Source organism: Ahaetulla prasina, chromosome 4 (genome assembly GCF_028640845.1).
Source record: "Ahaetulla prasina isolate Xishuangbanna chromosome 4, ASM2864084v1, whole genome shotgun sequence".
Taxonomy (NCBI): Eukaryota; Metazoa; Chordata; class Lepidosauria; order Squamata; family Colubridae; genus Ahaetulla; species Ahaetulla prasina.
In genome coordinates this window covers 48582418-48605669 of record NC_080542.1, presented here as the reverse complement: position 1 = coordinate 48605669, position 23252 = coordinate 48582418, and the positions used below count along the sequence as shown (strand labels likewise).

General features: G+C 39.2%; 1 protein-coding gene across 1 annotated transcript; it reads left to right on the top strand.

Moving 5' to 3' along the window:
- Positions 1-1965: 1965 nt before the first annotated feature.
- On the top strand, positions 1966-14342 carry CD79B (CD79b molecule). The gene is made up of 6 exons (XM_058181780.1): positions 1966-2111; positions 7546-7599; positions 8528-8812; positions 11672-11790; positions 12984-13025; positions 13546-14342. Exons 1-6 carry the CDS (start codon positions 2042-2044, stop codon positions 13642-13644), a joined length of 669 nt encoding a protein of 222 aa, XP_058037763.1. The 5' UTR covers positions 1966-2041; the 3' UTR covers positions 13645-14342.
- Positions 14343-23252: the final 8910 nt, after the last annotated feature.

The window sequence follows — 23252 nt, the reverse complement described above, 5'->3', positions numbered from 1 at the left end:
GATGCAATTTACATAGACTTCCTTAAAGCCTTTGATTCAGTGGTACATGACAAACTACTTCTAAAACTAAAATCCTACGGCATCTCTGGACCCGTCCATAATTGGATAACTGCGTTCCTGTCAAACAGACAACAAGTGGTCAAAATAGGGAGCACCTTATCAAATCCTGCACTGTTAATAGCAGTGTCCTCCAAGGAAGCGTTCTAGGACCAGCACTCTTCATACTATACATAATGACCTTTGTGATCATATTATAAGTAACTGAGTTCTCTTCACCGATGATGGTAAACTATTGAACACTATCAACAATGCTGCTACCCTTCAAAAAGACCTTGACTTTGTATCGGAATGGTCAAAAAAATTGGCAATTCCAAATCTCAACCAACAAATGCTCTGTCTTACACATTGGCAAAAAGTGCCAGAACAGTGTCAGAACACAAAATACAAGCTAAGTGGACATGACTTTGTAGATGGCCCTCACTCTGTCAAGGACCTTGGAGTACTCATATCAAATTATCTAAGTGCCAAAGCCCACTGTAACAACATCGCCAAAAGGACATTAAGGGTTGTAAACCTAATGTTGCGTAGCTTCTTCTCCAGTAATATTACACTACTAACCAGAGCATACAAAACATTTGCTAGACCAATTCTCAAATACAGCTCATCTGTCTGCAATCCGCACTGCATATCGGACATTAATACAATTGAACGTGTGCAGAAATATTTCACAAGAAGAGTCCTCCACTCCTCTGCTCGCAACAAAATACCTTATGCCACCAGACTTGAAATTTTGGGTTTAGAAAATTTAAAACTACGCCGCCGTTATGACCTAAGCATAGCTCATAAAATCATCTGCTACAACAGTGGTAGTCAACCTGATCCCTACTGCCCACTAGTGGGCGTTCCAGCTTTCATGGTGGGCGGTAGGGGTTTTGTCCGATACTGAAGCACTTTCCTTTTTTTTAATTTAATTGACTTTTTTAAAAAAATTCATACCATTATTTAAAAGCATTTTCATTAGGTTTTCATAAAATTCCCTGTGACAATTTAAATTTCTGAAAATATACTATTTGTATTGCCTGCACATAAGTTTAGTTCGCATTATGTAAGTGAAACTAAATGGCACTATAGTGCGACCGCAAAGAAAAGAGCCTCATCCCAGAATAGCTCGCGCATCTCCCCCCACATCACCCAGCTGTAACAGACAAGCAGAGCTCGTAGCCAGTGCCCCCCCAAACCCAATCCACGATGCACGAGAGGCATGCGCAGATGACAATACATGGCGCATTACTGTGGAACTTGTGGGTGGTTAGAAAATTTTAGAACTAACAGAGATACAAAAGTGGGCAGTAGGTATAAAAAGATTGACTACCCCTGTACTACAATGTCCTACCTGTCAATGACTACTTCAGCTTAAACCACAACAATACATGAGCACACAATAGATACAAACTTAAAGTGAACTGTTCCAAACTTGATTGCAGAAAATATGACTACAGTAACAGAGTGGTCAATGCCTGGAATGCACTACCTGACTGTCGTGTCATCCCAAAACCCCCAAAGCTTTAACTAAGGCTGTCTACTGTTGACCTCACCCCATTCCTAAGAGGTCTGTAAGGAGCGTGTATAAGAACACCAGCATGCCTACCTTCCCTGTCCTAATGTTACCTTTAATTGTATTCACTTTATGTAGTCAATTCATGCTTATATATATTATCTAATATGTACTCGACAAAATAAATAAATAAATAAAATAAAATAAATAAATATCCACAACAAGAGAAAAGGTGGTGAAGCAGAACAACTTCCTCCACTTTCCATGTGAGACCGAGTCACTAAGTGCAGCTCTTGCCAATCAAGTCACCCAAGGGACTGTCCTATGACAACTGAATTTACATGGACAGGAAACTAGAGCTCAGCCCAGGAGCCTCAGCTCTTTGTCAAAAGAAAGAAGAAAGTGACGGCTGAGGGTGTTTTCGCAAACCTCCGATTAAATCCAATCCAAGATACAAGTTCCTTCCATCTCAGCTTTTGCTCAGCTATGGCAGCTTCTTCCTTCCGGATTTGCAAGGACTTTGGGGCCACCCTGGGGCTCTTGCTTGTAGTGACAGGTACGGTTTCTTCCATCTCCTTTGGCCAAATCCATTGATTAAGACGGTTTAAAGTCCTAGGTAGCTTAAGGATGTTAGCTGACTTTTTTTATGTGTTTCCCTTTCTCTTTTATGAGGCTAATCTTTTGAATTGAACAATAGGACCTAAATCAGCAAATAAATAGATAAAAACTATGTTCATTGGCTTTTCTAAATTGATGCCATTCAGATGCTAGCACTAGAATTTCCACACTGCAAGTTGACTAAGATTGGTATTGCTAAGGCATAAAGAGGATACCATGTTGAGAAATCTGGTCTAAATTCATAGTAGGCTGAGAGCTGGATCTCAGGTGAAGATTTTATTTATAAATAAACAAGGTACACAACCTGAAACCCACCTGGAAAAGACAGAGGTTGATTTTCCAGTTATTCTGAGATTGGAGTGAAAAGTACCAAAAGAGAGAAGTGGAGGGGACGAAATAAAACCAGATTAACAGAGGGATCAGCAGAAAATTCGTCTGAGAATTCAATAAAAGTAATACTGTACCAAATGAGAGATAATGGCATCCTCTAAGTTACTGAGCATGTTTTCTTTTAGAAATGAAGTTTTACAAAACTGTAACTAAATACCTGAAGCCACATTTTACAAAGATAGTATGGTCTTTTTCTCGATGGTGCAGATATTATTTGGGGATTTTGGTGGGAGATGGAAAAATGTCTAAGAAAGAGGCCAGAACCTTCTTCATCCCCCTCCTCCACCCCCCCAAATTGTTCAGGGGAAATTTCACAGAAACAGAAAAGAAAAAACTGTGTTCATTGGACTGTGTTACCAGAACTGCAACACTTCCTGTCCAGCTGCTTTGAATGGGGAGAGAAGCTGACACGTTTGGTGTTTGCTTTGTAAAATGAGAAACTTTCTTTCTGAAGCTCTCCAGAGAAGGGCAAAGCAATGAAAATGGGCGTAAATTATTTGGGCTGAATAAAAGGATGGAAGGACTGAGACTTCTTTATCCACCTTGAATAATCAGATGCAGCGGAAGAATTATTGCTTGTGTAAAAGAGATCCTTTCAGCAAATCTGGATGTAAAATAGAATTATTTGAGGTTTTTTATCCAACAATTAATATATAGGTCCCTGTCCTTTTTTTCAAACTTCTTCCTGGCCTAAATGAGGCTTTTGTCAAATTAAGACCAGGAATACTCTAAAATACATGGCTGTTGTGAATCATACATTTCTCTCATTTTATTTCTAAAGCGTTTATGATGGTGCACACAATGTAATCCAAGCTTAAAAGTAAGTTTTTTTTAAATGCAAAGGAGCTTCCTTCCAAATAATCCTTACATTTCAGCCTAATAATAATACTGGACTCGAGCTACCTGACATTGCACATTTTACCTTTTAGTAAATGCACAAATAGAATTGATCAGATTTCATCTTCCAGGGCAGAGATTAAGTATAACAAGACGGGATCTTTAACCCCCAACTTGTACTGAAAAAGCATGCCTAAAGAATGATCAAATAACAAGAAGTGAAAAATGAACATTATTATATTGTTTCCTGTAATAATTTAAAAAAATAGTTAGCCCATGGAAAGAATACAGATTTAGAAAGATTGTTATGAAGTAGATTCACACATCACACTAGTTCATGTTCTACGTAATCATGGATTATTGAATAAGCCATAGTTGTTATGTTCACTCAGTACACTAAGGCAAAATCAAATAACATTATGGTTTAGCATGATACATGAACTCAGTCAATGGCTAGGTTTACAGAGCATACTAAGCCATGATATAGTTAGTTGTATTTTTGCTTAACATATGCAATGAATCCAGTAAATTGTAGTTTATCAGTAAATCATAGTTAAGAATATACAATTGGCAAATATACCATTGTAGGAAATAAGACAGTGAGTCTTGAAAATATAGAAAGTCAGAATTGTGAGGGAATAGATCAGAGGGTCTCTTGTCTTCAAAGGTATAAATACTCTAGTCTGAAAAGCTTCCTTGCAAATCCTAGGTTCTGGATTCAGATCTCACTTAATCTCTTTCTGCCACTTGCTCTTCTCAGGGCAGCATATCAAGACAGCCAGTTTAACATACTGTCTTCTGTCCATGAGGTGGCACAACTATCTCTGTAGGATGGAATCCAATTCAGGAACAAGAGGGGAGAATGTGCAGTGCAAGGCAAGTTAAGAGACTGGTGAGTTTTCTCATCCATGAGAAAACCATCCAATTGCCCTTCCGGGGCCAAGAGAAGAGGCAGGTCCTGACAAATGAATTAGAGAGGAGGACTTAGCTGTCTGTCAGAAGCTTACTGGGTGTTATTAAATTGAGTAAGAGAGATTCTCCTCTCCAGCATTCCTTACGTCCTCTAGATATAACTCGGAATGTCACCTGATCCAATAAAATTGCCCCATGGAGTTCTTTTGCTGTTGTGCCCATCAGTGGGGGCTGAGAGGCAGGCCTTTCAGTATAGTGCTTTTGCTACTGAAACCTATCTGGGTGGCCAAGGTTCATAAGAAGTACTATTCAGTTTTACTCAGCTCTTCCCCTCTTCAGCACCTGCCAATCTTCTGGGTTGCCTGCAGTATCTGAGCTACAGGAAGACATCTCCTGTATCCCTGCCACCACCCCTGCAGACTTGCTGACCCAGTTCCCCTCTTCATGACAAGGAAGGTTGAGGTAGCAAGGATTGAAGTGGAAAAACTAGAGCAGTGGTAGTCAACCTGATCCCTACCGCCCACTAGTGGGCGTTCCAGATTTCATGGTGGGCGGTAGGGGTTTTGTCTGATACTGAAGCACTTTCCTTTTTTTTTAATTTAATTGACTTTTTAAATTTTTTTCATAAGTTTAGTTCACGTTATGTAAGTGAAACTAAATGGCGCTATAATGCAACTGCAAACAAAAGAGCCTCATCCCAGAATAGCTTGTGCATCTCCCCTCACACCACCCAGCTATAACAGATAAGCAGAGCTGGTAGCTGCCCCCCACAACCCCAATCCATGATGCGCGAGAGGAATGGGCAGACAACGATACATGGTGCAGGCTCTTTTGCTTCTGGTCGCACTGGTCAGTACACAGTTAGATTTGTGAGAGTGAACACGAACCAGTGGGCGGTTAGAAAATTTTACTACTAACAGAGATACAAAAGTGGACGGTAGGTATAAAAAGTTTGAATACCCCTGAACTAGAGGAATGTCAGCCAGCACACTGTTGTATTTGACCTGATGACGGTTGATCTCCCATTTTAGCACCCATGTGTGTGATCTGTAAACTGGGCTGCCAACACACCATGTAGGGAACCTGGGATGGAAGAGGAACTATTATTTCAAGCACTCTCTCCTCACCATGTGACACCCTCCCCCCATCAGCCACTTCAGAGAATGTGCCTAGATAGACCCCCCAACCTTCACTCCTATTTTTGAATCATCAGCTTAATTGTCCCTAAGGTACTTAAGAAACTTGAAAAAATCCACTTCAGCTTTGGTGGTTTAGAAAAATCTGAGGTCAGCAAGCTTTGATTATGAACTGGGATTAGAGAAAGGCCATGACGAGTAGAGAAGTCCTGAATCGATCTTCCAGCTATCCCCCAGCAAAATTTAGGTAGATATTGTCCCTGTAGTTTTTAATTAGAAAGCCATGGCCCATCTTGGTCTTGGTTTCATGTATTTATAATTATGTTTCCACTTGTATCTGTCATAAAATACATGCTTGACAAAATACAAATTAAAAATTAAAATTAAAAAGTCAGACTGGCTTACACAACTCATTAAAAAACGTCTTTGGTTGAAGGTTCATCCTCCCATCCCCCCTGATGGCAGCTTTTATATAAGTGTCTTCATAAGGTTTATCTTCCTATCATTCCCCAGCTCACAGAGGAGGCAATTTATGGTGTTTTCAGCAGTTCTAGTTTTGAAGTAGGACTGCTCCCAGCACAATATTTCCCATGGATCTGATCTTAGATGCAGCTGGTGATATGGTCAGGGATTGGTGGCCTATACATGTATAGAATCTCTTAGCCCCATTAAACTGCTGCAGAGAGCACTCCCCACCTCGGATGGCTGGTCCTTCCAGGTCCTCCACGAATGTTTTGGTCTGGGTGGCAGAAGATGCCAGATCCCTGGCTTCCACAGAAACATCTGCATGCATAAGGCCTGGCCATCACTTTCCAAACCACTTGTCAGGCCTACACAGGCTCCTCATTTATACAAAATGGTGCTTGTTGAAAGAGTGTTAAACCTCAGTATAAAAACAGGACTGATGTTTTCTTGGAAGAATTTCAACCCCATGCTCCAGAGAAGTTGGACTCAAATCAGGAAAGACTCTGCCAATTGTTTCTGCTGATTCTGTCATTAGTGAGTGCTTTACAGGCTTTCTGTTGTTTTGCTGACAAGCTATTTCAAGTAGCTGCTCAGGCATCTGTGGCTTGGTGTGACTCCACAGCTCATGCATACAAATCACAATGTATGTATAAAATAAATTGGTTTTCCTAGTAATTCTGCTTTCACCATTCTGCCCCCCATTGTTGCCTCCTCACTGATATCGCTCTGGGACTATACTTTCTATTGTTTTTATTACTTGGGGAACATCATTTTACCTTCTCCACAGGCTACCTCTGCGCTGCCTACCACAGGCATGGCCATTCCCTTGCAGCATAGGTGAAGACGGAATTTCCTCATTATCAGTTGTGTTTTCTTCTTCACTCTGCATATCTCCTCTAGGCCTATGGCTATCTGAATGGCTATTTTGGACACGGGCTTCATGCATGACTTGGGCAACTTAAGAAGAGGGTAAAGTCCCTCCCTTAGGTGCTCAGATCGCTGATATTAAGGACAGCAACTGGTGGTTGGGTTTTTTTGAAACAATAATAATGCTCAGTGATGGTGATGGAAATGAAACCAGGAGAATCCACATATCAACTTTTTATCTTGTTCCACACTGAAACTGTAAAGAGAACATCTGCCATCCCGGTTTCTGAATCAGAATAGGGCTCGTCTGTTGAGGCACAAAAAACGGATGCCAGTGTACTTTTCTGGCAGCTAAAGGGCTGAAGGGAAGCATGTTAACATGGTTGTCTATTTATCTCCCTTGGAGGATGCACTAAGTCTTTTTGTTATATCCTGCCAAAGACCAATTTCTATCTGCTCTCTCAGCCTTTGTCAGATTGCAGTGAACTCTGATTGGAACTGCTGAATCTCTGGATGCAATATTCAAAATATCCATCTTCACCTATCATTTCCACACCCAGACACTACTGAAAGCATATCCAGCATCAAAATTTATTGAAGTGAATTTGGGGGAGGGAAATGTTGCTTCATTTTTTTTCCTCCATTTGTTTAGATCATTCTGCTTGAAGACACAGAAGACAGACAAAACATCAAAGAGCACCAATTTCAATTTTAGTTGAATGGGTAAACTGGCTGTTTTTCAGAGCATTTTTCCTCTTTCCCCAGGTATGGCAATCACCAAAGCTTCTAGTGAAAGAAATGACATTTCTCAAAAACAAGGTATATCTGTACTTTCAGGATAAAAATTGTCTTCCAGTTCCTAATTCTGAAATTCCCTAGCAGCATCTTTTTTCCAAGACTGTTATTTGTTACTTGTAAAATGATTGCCTGAATTTGAGCCATCACTAGAGCTGTATGGCTGCAATTTTTGGAACAATTTAGGTCCTGTAAAAGAACCCAATGTTCACATTTATGTCAGGTCACTAGGTGCCTTATGGACCTTTGACTCTGTCGGGGGACCGAACTAAGGATTGTATTTTCACCTGTATTGTGTTTTATTAAAAAGCCCTTCCAAAACCTTCCCTCCCCCATCTGGCCACCTTTTCATCCAAAGAGATGAGGATGAGCCCTTCAAATCCTAAAAATCCTCAGCCAAAACTGAGAAAGGATCAGTCAGTGCCTGACTCTATCTAGTTCCCTGCTCTATCTGCCAATCTCACTCCAAGGGTGAAGACAAAGCAAAATAGGTTAGGAGACCCAATCGACTATGTTGTGTAGATGAATGAAAACACAAACCAAATATGTATCCCAATCAAAACTAGCTCTCCCCACCCTGGAATTCTCCACGGGTTTGGGAAGGTCTTCACCTATTGCATAAATGTTTGCCACAAAGCTTTTAAGATACAAGGACCTTCCTAGGAAAGAACAGTTCCACATGTCCAGTGCAGAAGAATTGACAAACTCATTCCTCTAGTCAGGAATTAGCTGGAACTTGATACGTGCTTCAATAGCTTATTTAGAGCCACCTATCTTCCTAGTCTAACATAGTCCAGATGATGGCTGCATTTATTGAACCCAGTAATGCAGCATTTCTAGAGGCAACCTGGCTGGAGATGATTGGCAGAAAGTCCAGTAAAGATAGTTACCCTTCTTTTCCATCCTGCTTCACCTTTCTCTCTCTACTGTGGGCTTTTCTTCTTTTACATAGATTCAACCACTTTCATGAATGTGATAAATACACGCTTCATTGCTGCAAGAGGGGGGGCCCGAATTTCCCTTAGCTGTTCTTTTGGTTCTCTGGCAAGCTGGCATAAAGAGACTGAGCAAGGCAACTCCCAAGAGATTATGAACAGCTCCAGAGTCCATGTGACCAGAAATACTTCAATAGTAATGATGCAGATCAATAAACTCCAGCACACCGACAATGGTATCTACCACTGTAAGATCAAGGACTCATTGAAGACATCATGTGGTACTGAACTCAAAGTCATGGGTAAGTCTTTAATCTTCTAAATACTGCCTTCTCTGATGCTACAAGCTTGGGTGTCACTACAGTATGTATGGACAATACTTCTTGGCACAAGGCCATACATTCTGTTCCCAGAGAAAAATAAACCAGCTAATATCTGGAACTCTGTCTGTTCATAACTGACACCTTGTCTTAGCTAGTCACACAATGAATGTAATGTAATGTAATGTAATGTCATGTCATGTCATGTCATGTCATAGAATAGAATAGAATAGAATAGAATAGAATAGAATAGAATAGAATAGAATAGAATAGAACAATAAAAGAGTTGGAAGGGACCTTGCAGGTCTTCAAGTCCAACCCTTTGCTTAGGCAGGAAACCCTATACAATTTCAGACAAATTGTTGTCCAATCTTTTCTTAAAAACTTTCAGTGTTGCAGTGTTCACAACTTCAGGAGACAAGTTGTTCCACTTATTAATTGTTCTATCGGGAAATTTCTCCTTAGTTTTAGGTTGCTTCTCTCCTTGATTAGTTTCCATCCATTGCTTCTTGTCCTGTCCTCAGGTGCTTTGGAGAATAGATTGACCCCGTCTTCTTTGTGGCAACCCCTGAGAAATTGGAGCACTACTATCATGTTATCCTGAGCCCTTCTTTTCATTAAACTAGACATACCCAATTCCAGCAACCATTCTTTATATGTTTTAGCCTCCAGTCCCCTAATCATCTTTGTTGCTCTTTCTAGAATCTCAACATCTTTTTTACATCGTGGCAACAAAAACTGGATACAGTATTCCAAGTGTGGCCTTACCAAGGCATTATAAAATGGTATTAAGACTTCACGTGATCCTGATTCTATCCCTCTGTCAATGCAGCTAAGAACTGTGTTGGCTTTTTTGGCAGCTGCAGCACACTGCTGGCTCATATTTAAATAGTTGTCTACTAGGACTCCAGGATCCCTTTCACAGTTACTACTATTGAGCAAAGTACCACATATACTGTACCTGTGCATTACAGCAATAGCAATAGCACTTAGATTTATATACTGCTTCATAATGCTTTTACAGCCCTCTCTAACCAGTTCATAGAGTAAGCATATTTTCTCCAACAATCTGGGTCCTCATTTTACCCACCTCGGAAGGATGGAAGACTGAGTCAACCCTGAGCTGATGAGATTTGAACGGCTGAACTGCAGCTAGCAGTCAGCCGCAGTAGCCTGCAATACTGCACTCTAACCACTGCACTACCTCAGCTCTCTCAAGAAAAAATATGCTTTTTTTGCCTGTGTAGAACCTTACTTTTTTCACCATTGAATTTCATTTTGTTAGATAGCACCCAATGTTGAAATTCGTCAAGATCCTTCTATATCTTAATCCTATCTTCTGGAGTATTGGCTATTCCTATCAGTTTAGTGTCGTCCTTCCCAAGCTCTCTCCAAGTTTATTGAAATTAGATCTCTTAAAGTCCAAGACTCTAGTTTGACTTTGTTCTATTGCTCATGCTTGCATAATGCTGAATTCCAATATTGCATGATCACTCCCCCTCAAAGTTCCTGTACCTTCAACACCTTCTATCATTTTTTCATCTCTGTTAGTGAGAATTAAATCCAATATGGCTGACCCCCTATTTCCTTTTTGGGAAACAAAGTTATCTGCAAGGTTTGTCAGGAACCTGTTTGATCTTCCACTTAGTGCAGAGTTTGTCTCCCAGTTGATGTGAGGGTAGTTAAAGTCCCCCATTACTAATGTGATGTGCTTCCTACATATCTTAGTTTACTGACTAGCAAAAATTTCCTCTATTTCCTCTATTTCATCTCACCAAGTTTCGGTAATGGCAACAATATCATATTTGCCTACATTTACTTGAATTTCTAATTCCCCCTGTGTATTCCTCATACTCTGTGCATGGTGTATAAACATTTGAGTTCTTTTTGGCTGATCCTGTGTTACTTTCTACCTGTTTTGTGCCTGAATTCCCCTACTTCCTTACCAGCTGTTTGATTAGTGCACATGATATGGCACTCACTATTAAATGTTTGATTTTGCTTGACAGCAAGGTTGCTATTCCTACCCGCATAAACATCTATGTTACATGCATTGATAATGCTATTAGTTCTAGATTGCTAGGTTACAGAAATGTTCTGTATCAATCAATTCTCTGTTCCTGTTTTTTAGTTCAAATGTTTCTCCAGAAAATCTGTGAATTCAATGCCAAGGAACTCAGTCCTTTTCTCTGATGGATGCAAACCATCTCTTTTGTACAGTTTTTTATTGGACTAGCTGCAGACATCATGATTAATATAACCAAAGCCTTCACTTTTTCACCACTTCTTTAAGTACACATTGAACATTGAATATTGAATATAAGCTAGCCTTTTCCTTTTTGTTCTTTATATATCGGTAAAACCTCTGAAAAGGTAAGCCTACAGCCTATCCTACTAAGTTCCTGTCCCAAGCTCTGGAAATCATTCTGCACAGAAAGTACATGTTTTTGGGACAGATCATTCGTGCCAAAATGTACAATAGCATCAACATTACAGTCCTTACTAGCATTCTTGGCTATCTTAAAAATATGTCCCCTCGTCCCTGCTGGGTAGTAGCACCTGGCAGACATCTGACCTGTTTCAAAACCTCCGTATCCTCTTTATCAATTTACAGGATTTAAAGGATATTTAGGTATACACATGCGGTACCTAAACTGCATCACAGGATCTGAATTCTATGCTGAGTATAGTACAGGATTATTTTCATTTCAAAGATAGAAATGAAAACAGGGATCAAATCTGGATATTTCTGTCAATGTAGTCCTAGGATAGACTGATACACAATCACGTTATGATAAACAAAGCACAGAAGTGAAGTGGGCTCATCTTGTTGTTTTGAAGGTATCAGCACCTATGAGCAAGTGCAGAGTCGCCACAATGTGAAAGATGCTATCATCTTAATCCAGACAATTCTTCTTGTCCTTTTTGTGAGCATACCTGTGTTGCTAACCCAAGGGAAGGTGAGTGAATGGAATATTCATAATACCAGTTCAGTTGGGGCCTTGATTGACCACTAGACTATAATCAAACTTGTGATTATAATAGTGATTTTGCTATGAGTGCATGTGGGTGATTTCTCCATGAATAAGAGAGGGACTTTGGAGCATTTTGAAGCATTGCAGGAATCCAGTTGCAAGTGTCTGAGGGTGCACCTTCTTATCATCAGCCCCTTTCCTCTCGAACAGTTGACTCCAGATACAAAGGTGGGCTCTTCCTTATTTTCATTCTGGAGAGCTACTAAGATCTGGCTCTTCTGGAAGAAATTTGGAGATATTTCACTGGTACATAGTGCCAGTAATAATATATTTGGCATGACTATGATTCTTGTTTCATGTTCTGCTGTATTTATAAATGAATACATGTAAAATATGGACAAATAAATGAGAAAATACTTGAAGTACTTCAGTAACATACAAGCTGGCAAATGATTAGGTATTTGAAGATTGTTGTCTCCAGAAGCAACAAATTGAGCCAACTCAAATCTGCTTAAATCAATGAAGGCTGAGAAAACTCCTGCTTTTAAGCTTGTTTCTGAGCCATGGATTCCCCCCACCTCACCTCACCCATGCCTATGGATGCCATAGCCTGGCATCCTCCAGATTTATTAAACTACAATTCCCATCATAAACAGACACTGAAATAAATCCTCAAAGCAGAAGCCGAGGTAATGGGTTGAGGTAAAGTCAAGTGGTTTTCTTAGGATGAAGCATACAGTATATACTGTAAAAAATATGAATGCAAAGCCCAAGCAGGAAGGTACGGTAAGAGGACCTTACAAAGAAGATGGTGAGCAAAATGTTTTCTTGGTTTTGCCCATAATCAAATGGACTTCAGAAACAATCTCAAATATTTCAAAACCAGACATTACCATAAAGTGAGCACAGAGACCAGAAAGAAAATTCTCTTTCAAATCATCACATTTCATTTCAAAGGATCTTCTCCAGTTACATAAGTTAGGCTTTTCTTTTGTCCATTAACAAAGATTTTCTAAATATGATATTTTTATAAAACACTAAGATTACTGGATAAATAACCTCAGCAAGAATTAAAAAAGGAAAAGGATCAGGAATGCTTAGCCAATGGGTCTCAAGTGATTGTCAGAAGAAACATCAAGCTAACTGAAGTTTGATTATATCTCTCTCTACCACTTTAGAGTGACAGAAAAGATGCCTCTGGGGAGGAACATACTTATGAGGTAAGCAACAGAGTGAGAGATTCTTAGTCTTAACCACATAAAAATGTATGCATTTCTCTTCATATTCCATGCTTGCCTGTCATCTTCAGGCCAGAGAACTGTAGCCAGTCATGGAGAAGTCTTTATTCATATGTAGAAATGCTCAATTCCCATTTTCTCCAGGAGGGGCTTGGTAAAACTCTATCTGGAACTCTGGGGAGCCATTGCCAGTTTAAACAAATAATTCTGTCTTGGATGGATTATGGATCTAGCTGAAAATTGTACAAGTCAGCTTCTTTCATTCTTGACTTCTGGCTGAACAGTCTGCCAGTCAAGATCCAGACTAGATGGGCCTTTTGTCTCATTGAAGAGGATTATTTTTATATCCCCATAGGACATATGGTGAGCAGTCCTTTTACTGGTATGCAGAAAGAACAAAATTGAGTTGTTTCTACCCCTCCCCCTCTCCAAACAAAGTGCTGTGTTGCCCTGGCTGACACGCTTTTTATTCATTGGCTGGTTCCATTTTTCTTCTTAACAGGGGCTGACGGTTGAACTAGCTGATACGTATGAAGACATTGGCGTTTACCAAGACAGATCAGAGAAGTGGGATTTGGGGGAACATCCATGTGAAGAATGAAAAGGCTAGCAGCTTGGTCAGCCACAGCTGACTTAACCAAAGGGACACCAATTCCTGGGGCAACCAGGATCCACTGTAAAAATTCCACTCTAGAGAAGCTTTTAAAATGTGCTATCTCTTGTTTGTAGCCGCTCTGCTAGAAACTACTAAAAATTGGCATTCACAAGCTCCAGATTCCCTGGGACTGTTGAATCAAAGACGTTCAAATGGGGAGAAGGGAGAAGGCAGGCAGAGACAATTTGAGGCACACCATAAAAAGAAAAGCAAAAAGAGCTGAGAAATTAAATGAATTTGTGAGTAGATGGGCTTTCTGGCTTGAGTTTGCTTGACATTCTCTTCCCCAAATAGCATTTTTTTAATTGAACATTTCCTGCTCTTGTTCCCAAATGGCTAGCTGACAGAGAATTGAATCTGATAAACTAGTATCTAGCATTACATTGCTTCAGTTTCTTTAACCCAGGACCCTCCAAATGGTCTGGGATTACTGCTCCCAGAATTCCTTACCAAGATGGCTATGGTGAAAATATCTGGAATATATTAGCTATATAAGACATAATGTTTCCTACTGAGATTTACAGTTTTGCAGTTAGGATTTTCCTTCTTTAGGCTCATGTTTTTAAAAAATGTATCTAGCATCCTTACGTAAGAATTTCAAACATAGATGCTGAACTTTTCAAAATAATAAAAAAAGTTTAATACTTATGGGTGTTTTTTAAAAAAATTTTTGACTTAGCATATTACTTCTTTGTTTCAGGAGCATAAAAAAAGTGTGTTTTCAAATTTCTACAGTACAGAAATCTACAGATGTAACATTTTTAGCTTAATATGCATAACCAACTTCTCAGGAATAACCTTTTCCATCTATTATGTTTTTGGTCTATGGCAGCTCTAAATGCCCTCCAGCTGGGTTGATTTTAAACAATCAGCATGGCCAGTTGCCAAAGCTGAGTGAAGACCACAAGAGTTTAATTCAAACACATCTGGAAGGCACCAGGTTGGAAGAGTGATACATTGTGGTAAGGGCTGCAGAGGTTTTTATTCCCCAGTGAACACATCTGTCAAAGACCTTCAGATACTGCATTTTGAAAACCAAAGTATTTTTTTAAAAAAATCCTTTTTGAAGTAGAGATCTAGTCACTGTTGGCAAGTACAGAGGCTTTGCTAAAAATCAACCTGGTCAGAGATATTTTGCTGACCAAAATGGAACAACTGTGTTTGTGTAGACATCTATTTCCAATACAAAAATAGTGAAAGGCTTTTTGTGAAGTCATAACACAAGCTGCATTTTTGTACTAATGTTGCACACAGGGATATCTAAGGGCTAGAGTTTGTGTTGCGATGTTTTGCAAATTTAGCACTTCTTCTGAAACACCTACGTGTCTCCAAATCAAGTGTTTCCAGTGAATGCTTGAGGCAGAAGATACTGCAAGCAATTTTTCCATTGCTTGACCAGAAAAAGTCCACAAGAAAACAATAACTAACCCTGTATTATCCTTTCATACTTGCTAAGGTTATCCTGCCATTGAACACTCTTCACATCCAGAAAGTGGCAGTTCGAACCCACATGCCACATATAAAAAAATATACTGTTATTATATACACTGCCCCCAAATGTCCTTTTAACTGTTTCAGGGATGCTCAATTTCATACTGTTTGGGCATGTTTTTCTGCAAATTACTGACTGGAACCATTTACTTCCTGTTTTTTCACAAAACATAGCTAAATACCTTCTCTTCTCAGAAAAGAAAATGGATGTAAGAAGCAGGGGGACTGGGGGAACTAGCTTCATGCACAGGCAGAACCAGAGAGTCAAAAAGTTAATTTTCATAATTCAGTTTCAGTTCTGCCTACTGTGCCTTTCCTAGTCTGCTTCTACCTCTCTGCATTTTTTAATTTATAATGAATCTGAAAGCTGGGATTAAAATTCAGCTGCATTTAAAAGTCAATGTCCCACTTTTTCTTTCCAGTCTGTAAAAACTTAAGTTGTCCTGAGCCAGCTAGACCCAAACCCTGTTTTATGTCTACTGAAAGACAGATAAGGGAGCACAAAACTATCAATGACCATCAGTCACAACAGTCTCTGCAGAGGCAATTTCCTGGGGATCTCAGATAAGAAAATGTTTTTTTTAAAAAAACAAATCTTATTTTTACCATTGCCTGCAATCATCAGTTAACTTCAGGAAGGACAAGAGATTGGTCAATTGTCATAGCTCTATGGAGAAATAGTAAGAATCAGAATCACCTCTTCCACTATGACACAGGTAAGCAACAAACAGTAGTTCATCAGCAACCATTTTGTGGCCCTGGAGCTTCTTCTGACTTGCTCCTTTTGAAAATTAAAGAGGAAAACACATGGAAATTGAATTGTACAACAGCAAATTGGAAAAAGATATGGGAGGAAGGAAGACCCTGCAAATTATCAAAATCCCACTGCAGCCTTCAAGCCCAGCCACCGATATAAAGGAAACACATACTGGACTCATTCAGAGACAGACTTGTGTTATGTCCCATGAGATTCAAGCTAGCCTCCGAAGTAAGAATAGAATACAATAGAATACAATAGAATACAATAGAATTTTTATTGGCCAAGTGTGACTGGACACACAAGGAATTTGTCTTGGTGCATATGCTCTCAGAGTACATAAAAGAAAAGATACCTTCATCAAGGTACAACATTTACAACACAAATGATGGTCATAGGGTACAATTTAACACTTAATGATACAACACTTAATGATAAGCATAGGGTACAAATAAGCAATCAGTCATGGGACATGACTGACTCCTGCTTTCCCCAAATCTTTAATTTAAAACAATTGTGTTCCATTCTTTTTTTTTTTTTACATTTATATCCCGCCCTTCTCCGAAGACTCAGGGTGGCTTACACTATGTTAGCAATAGTCTTCATTCTATTTGTATATTTATATACAAAGTCAACTTATAGCCCCCAACAATCTGGGTCCTCATTTTACCTACCTTATAAAGGATGGAAGGCTGAGTCAACCTTGGGCCTGGTGGGACTAGAACCTGCAGTAATTGCAGGCAGCTCCTGTTAATAACAGACTGCATTAGCAGCCTGAGCCACTCAAGGACCCTATATTCACTATATTCTTCATTACTGCATAATATTTTGAAAAGGAATAATAAATTGTTTAAGGACTAAACACAAAAAATGAATTAGATATTGGTTTAGTCATACTTAGAGCAGATTTACAAATATGAATATTTTAATATAGTGAATACAGATAAATATAACCTATACAAACAAAAGGCTTCCATAATATTTTAAAAGTGGGAACAGGTTCTGAAACAAAAGTTTAAGAAACACTGTATTAGAGAGACCTTTGCCATCTTAGTTCTATGCTGGGCCTGAAACCAAACAAAAAGGAAAATATTTAGTCCATAATAATTATTAAGGTAAAGGTAAAGGTTCCCCTTGCACATACATGCTAATCGTTGCCGACTCTAGGGGGCGATGTTCATCTCCGTTTCAAAGCTGAAGAGCCAGCGCTGTCCGAAGACGTTTCTGTGGTCATGTGGCCGGCATGACTCAACGCCAAAGGCGCACGGAACGCTGTTACCTTCCCACCAAAGGTGGTCCCTATTTTTTCTACTTGCATTTTTACATGCTTTCAAAACTGCTAGGTTGGCAGAAGCTGGGACAAGTAACAGGAGCTCACCCTGTTACACGGCAGCACTAGAGATTCGAACCACTGAGCTGCCGACCTTTCGATTGACAAGCTCAACATCCTAGCCCCTGAACCACCGTGTCCCTTAAATTAATTATTAAACACAGCCCGATTCTGAGGACACCTCTTAAGAAGACCCCTTCTTAGCAACCTCCTTCAAGATTGTTTGTGTAACCTTTCCTGAAGTCATGCAGTATCAGTGATATTTAAAATAGTAATTATGACTCTGATTAATCAAACCAGGTCTATTTGCTACATTCCACAATCAACTTGCTCAGATTCCTGATGGGTGGAATCCCTGAAGGCGATTGGAGCAGTGTCTGGCTATATTGTCTCAGATTCCTTTTGCCCTATAAAAAGATGCTTTCTAACATGATCCTATCAGTTTCGGGTTCAACCTATGACCCTCTTGGTTTCTGCAAGGGGGCACGAAAGGGTGCGATGAACTAGTTCTATGAAGTTGTTATTGCCTGACTTTAGGACAGGCTATGCATACAATCTCGAAGGAGGCTGCGATGCATCCCTCCTTAATAGGTGTTCTCAGAATCCAGCTGTGTTTAATAACTATTATGGCTTAAATATATATTCCTTTATGTTTGGTTTCAAGCCCTGCATGGAACTAAGATAGCAAAGGTCACTCTAGTTCAGAGTTTCTTAAATTTTTGTTTCAGGACCTGTTTCCACTGTTAAATATTATGGAATTTTATATTTTCAGTTTAGGAATGTTAAAAGCTATCTATCAATCCATACAGCGATAGGATAAAAAGTTTTCTTACACTCCAGTCTGTAATGAGCCTTAGCATCATTTAAAAAAAACATAAAATAAGTCAAAGTAAATACAAAGTAACTATGTTAGTTAACGTTACAAAATCCATGACATGTGTCCCTAATAATTTTTTCCCACCTTTGATGATAAAGGGCAAACAAAATATCCCCTTTCAGCATCACTAAAAAGAAAATAATGATAAACAAAAGCCTAAGGAGTTTGGAGCAACTGTATTAGGAACCAAATGCACAGAAGTTTCAATTTAGAAAAGAAGGAATAGAAACAGCTCACAAAAGATACAGTGTATAGGGAAGGCATTCTGACTATGGAAAAACAAATCAAAATCCCTAATATAATAATTAAAATAAAAACACCAAAAATGATGGTAACTATGTTAAGATAGATAACCAGGAAGGAGTAGATTTTGTTTTTTAAAAAAATGAAGGAAAAAGAGGCAGCAACACATACAAATAAAAGATAGCCAAAATTAGAATCTACAAAATCAAACAAACAAACCCTGACTGTGGTAAAAGGCATGAAGTATTTAGTGCACAAACATCTCCTATGTTTGCCTATAAAAAATCGAGGGCCGTGTGGTTCCAACAACAATTAGAGATACAGAGGAGATTTCAGTTGGTATTATCCTAATGACGTTGACTGTAATATGGGCATAAATTACAAGTGATGCAGAAATAAGAAGGACGATGCCAACCAAATAACCCCAAACCAGGCAAATATCATGTATAAGGTAATACTGTATAAGCAACAGGCTCACACATCCAAAATAAACAATCCTTTGGAGTTTTTCTGGTTTTTCAACACAGCAGAGATGTTAAAATTTCACTATGTCATATTCCCAACAAAAATGAATATTATCTGGGGGGGACAGACAATATACACAAAAAGCATAGATCTTCATGAGTCATCCAAGTGACTGAGAAATAAGATATATCAAGAAAAAACAGGGCCATTAAGAGTTAAGAACTCGAAACAAAAAGGGATGCCCTCTTTAAACATTCAAAGTTAGAAGACATATTTAAAAAAACAGCCTTCAAAGTCAATAGGTGATCTTATATAATATTGGCCACCTTGTTTAGCAAGTTCCATGCTATGCAGGCCCTCTATTCTATGGAGCAAGAAATCCTTTTGTAGAAAGAAAATACTATTCCACTCCCTACCATCCAGTCAGAGCTGAAGAAGCTTCTAGGATGAGAAGCAAATGTCTTCAAACAAAAACCAGAAAGTCCAGTTGCCTCTTGAAAAAGTACCCTGTTTCCCCAAAAATAAGACATCCCTTGATAATAAGCCCAATCAGGATTTTGAGCACATGGCTATAAGGCCAAGTGCTTATTTCAGGGTTTCAAAAAAAAAAAAAAAGACAGGGTCTTATTTTCGGGGAAACACAGTACCTTTGGGACAACCATGACCTAGATGACTGAGCATCTCCATAGACATTTAGAAAAAAAATGTAAATACAAGGTCAATTATCCCCACAAGTTACTATCCTCATAATCTGCAAGTATTCCCTGAAGCTTCACTTGATGGGGTTTCTCTAAGGTGTAGGTTGCCTTTAAATATATTTTAAATACATGGAACATCAATAATAAATACACATAATCAATGAAATCGTACAAGTAGTTATATACACCTATATCATCTCAGGGTGGGGAAGGTCATGGGGGGCTAGTGCTTCTGACCACCAAAGGCCTCTCCTGATCCACTAAGATATCTCATGCTTCCCCCTCTTCCACCCACCCCATCCTGTCCAACTGGGTCACTTACCTTACATAGGTAATAGTCCCTAAAGCAGGAAAGTCTATCCATTTCAGACAAATGGTTGTCTAATTTCCTCTTAAAAACCTGTAATGATGAAACACCTACAACTTCTGGAGACAATCATCTCATTAATTATTCTTACAAATCAGGAAATTTTTGTTAGCTCTACGTTGATTGATTTCCAGCTTTTGCTTATTTTTCTGTTTTTTAGTACTTTTAAAAATAAGTTTGGAGGGGTGGGGGAGAAAAGAAAAGAAATAAATCACACTCAGACATTTCCAAGGTGTAGGAATCATTTCAAACACAATCACCCACAAACATAATGGAAAATCTTAATGTAACAAAGAGAGAATAGAAAATACAGATAGTCCTCGAGTTATGAATGTAATGGGTCCTGCCCATTCCACTCGTAACCTTAGCATTTGTGGGAGTGAATCCCATACCTTGAATGGGATCTCTCCCTCCTTTTGCCCATACATTTGCTAATCAAATGCAAGGCTCATTAAGTGCATGTGAGGTATCTCAAGGTAGGGTAGGCCATGGGGGCTTAGTGATGGAACAGGCCACCTGCCTAAGATCAGTCAAGGCTTCTCCCAACCCACAGATACTTCATTCTCCCTCCCTGGGGTCCTCACAATTGCTCCCCCTAATCCTGCTGCGCCAGGTCACTTACCTAATGAAGATCTGTCTCCTCTCCAGCCTGTTTCTTTGCTTGCTCCCTCGTTCTTTATTGTCAAAGCCTTCCTCAATCAATTGTTTGAGGAAGGCTTCAGTGAAAAAAAGGAGGCCCAGAGGGCCCTGCATACCATTCCAGGCCTCCTTTCTCGCTGGCAAAGCATTTGAGGATTGCGTTCCTGTAGGCTTCAGCAGCCATTTGCAAAAAGCCTTTGCTAGTAGGAACAGAGCTTTGGAGGAAGGCATCCACACGTCCTAAGTTTCGCTAGTGCTGACAAAGGCTTTTTGTAAATGGCTGCTGAAGCCTACACAAATGCAATCTCCTTTCAGGCTTCGGCAAGGAAATGACAAATGGAGGGAAGGACTGAAGACTTCCCTCCATTTGCAAATGTCCAGGCCTCAATTTGCAGAGAATAGAGACTTAAAGTCTCTATAGAGAAGCCACCTTCTGATTGGTGATTCAATTGTAAGGCATATAAATGTAGGAAAGGATATGGAGGTCTTGAAAGAGGTCAGGTGTCTGCCAGGTGCTACTGCCAGCAGAGACAAGGCGTATTCTTAAGATAGTCAAGAATGCCAGCAAGGATTGTGATATTGATGCTATTATACATCTTGGGACAAATGATCTTCCCAAAAGAATGCACTTTCTGTGCACAATGATTTCCAGAGCTTGGGGTATGAACTTAGTAGTATAGGTTATAGGCTTATCTTTTCAGAGGTTTTACCAGTATATAAGGAACAAAAAGGTAAAGACAAGTGTATAATGGAGTTTAATGTGTGGCTAAAGGAGTGGTGTAAAAGGGAAGGCTTTGGTTTTTTTAGTCATGATGTCTGCAACTGGTCCAATGAAAAACTATACAAAAGAGATGGATTGCATCAATCAAAGAAAGGGTCTGAGTTACTTAGCAATAAATTCATAGATTTTCTGGAGAAACATTTAAACTAAAGAGTGGGACAGAGAATTAATTGATACAGAACATTTCTGTCCCCAGCAATCCAAAATTAATAGGGTTATCAGTGCATAGATGTCTGTGTGGATAAGATTATCAGCCCTGCTATCAAGCAAAACCAAGCATTTAATAGTGAGTGCCATACCATGTGCTCTAATCAAACAGGTGACAAGAAAGTAGTGTCAGTCATGCACAACACAGGTTATATAGACAATAAACACAAGGTCACTCAAAATGGACTCAAATGTCTATACATCAATGGACAGAGTATGAGGAATAAACAGGGTGAATTAGAAATTCAAGTAAACGAGGGCAGATATGATATTATTGCCCTTATGGAAACTTGGTGGGATGAAACTGACAAATGGAATATACAGCTAGAGGGATATAAATTATTTAAAAGAAATAGACCAAATAAAAGAGGAGCTGGAGTTGCACTATATATAAGAAATAACTATATCTCTACAGAAATAGAGCACAACAATGACGAAAATTACCTTGAATGCATTTGGGTCAATATTAAAGGGAGGGAAAATGATATTGCCATAGGCATATACTATAGGCCACTCGACCAAACAGAGGAAGTAGATGAACTTTTTGCTAGTCAGCTAACTAAGGTATGTAGGAAGCACATTACAGTAGTAATGGGGGATTTTAACTACCCTGACATCAACTGGGAGACAAACTCTGCACCAAGTGGTTCCTAACAAACCTAGCAGACAATTTTGTTTCCCAAAAAGTAGAGAAGGGAACAAGGGGATCAGCCATATTGGACTTAATTCTCACTAACAGAGATGAAATGATAGAAGGTGTTGAAGCTATAGGAATCTTGGGGGCAAGTGATCACACAATATAGGAATTCAACATTATGCAAACACAAGTAGTAGAACAAAGTCAAACTAGAGTCTTGGACTTCAAGAGAGCTAATTTCAATAAACTCAGAGAGAGCTTGAGAAGGATTCCATGGATGAGAATCTTCAAGGGGAAAACAACTCAAGAAGCTTGGGAAATTTTGAAAAGTGAGATTATAAAAGCCCAGTCTAGCACAATACCAATGAGGAAGAAAAATAATAGATCTCAAAAGAAACCAGCATGGATGCATAAAGAACTATGTGACAAATTGAAAGACAAAAACGACACATATAAAAAGTGGAAAGGGGGGCAAATAAATATCAGCAAATAGCCCGAGCCTGTAAAGATGAAGTGAGGAAAGCTAAGGCTCACAATGAATAAAGACTAGCAACAAAAGTAAAAAATAACAAAAAAAGCTTCTTCCAACATGTTAAAAACAAGAAAAAAGTCAAGGAAACAATTGGCCCATTGCTGGGAGAAAGTGGCAAGAAGGTGACAAGCAACAGGGAGAAAACAGATCTACTTAATTCATTTTTTGCATCTGTCTTTACACAAAAGGAAAAAACAATCCAACCTATCAAAAACAGCACCACAAAAAACAGATTAGGAACACAAGTTAAAATAGGGGAAAAAATGGTAAGTGAACATCTGTCTACCCTAGACGAGTTCAAATCACCAGGACCAGATGGATTACACCCCAGGGTTCTGAAGGAACTGGCAGACGTGATCTCAGAACCACTGAACTATATCTTTCAAAGATCCTGGAGCACAGGGGAGCTGCCAGAGGACTGGAAAAGAGCTGATGTAGTTCCCATCTTCAAAAAAGGAAAAAAAACAGATCCAGGAAACTACAGACCTATCAGTCTGACCTCAATACCGGGGAAGATTCTGGAAAAGATA

Coding starts and splice junctions, on each gene's coding strand:
- CD79B (XM_058181780.1), top strand. CDS start 2,042: ATGGCAGCTTCTTCCTTCCGGATTTGCAAGGACTTTGGGGCCACCCTG. Junction 8,813..11,671: donor TACTGAACTCAAAGTCATGG/GTAAGTCTTTAA, acceptor GTTGTTTTGAAG/GTATCAGCACCTATGAGCAA. Junction 13,026..13,545: donor GGGAGGAACATACTTATGAG/GTAAGCAACAGA, acceptor TCTTCTTAACAG/GGGCTGACGGTTGAACTAGC.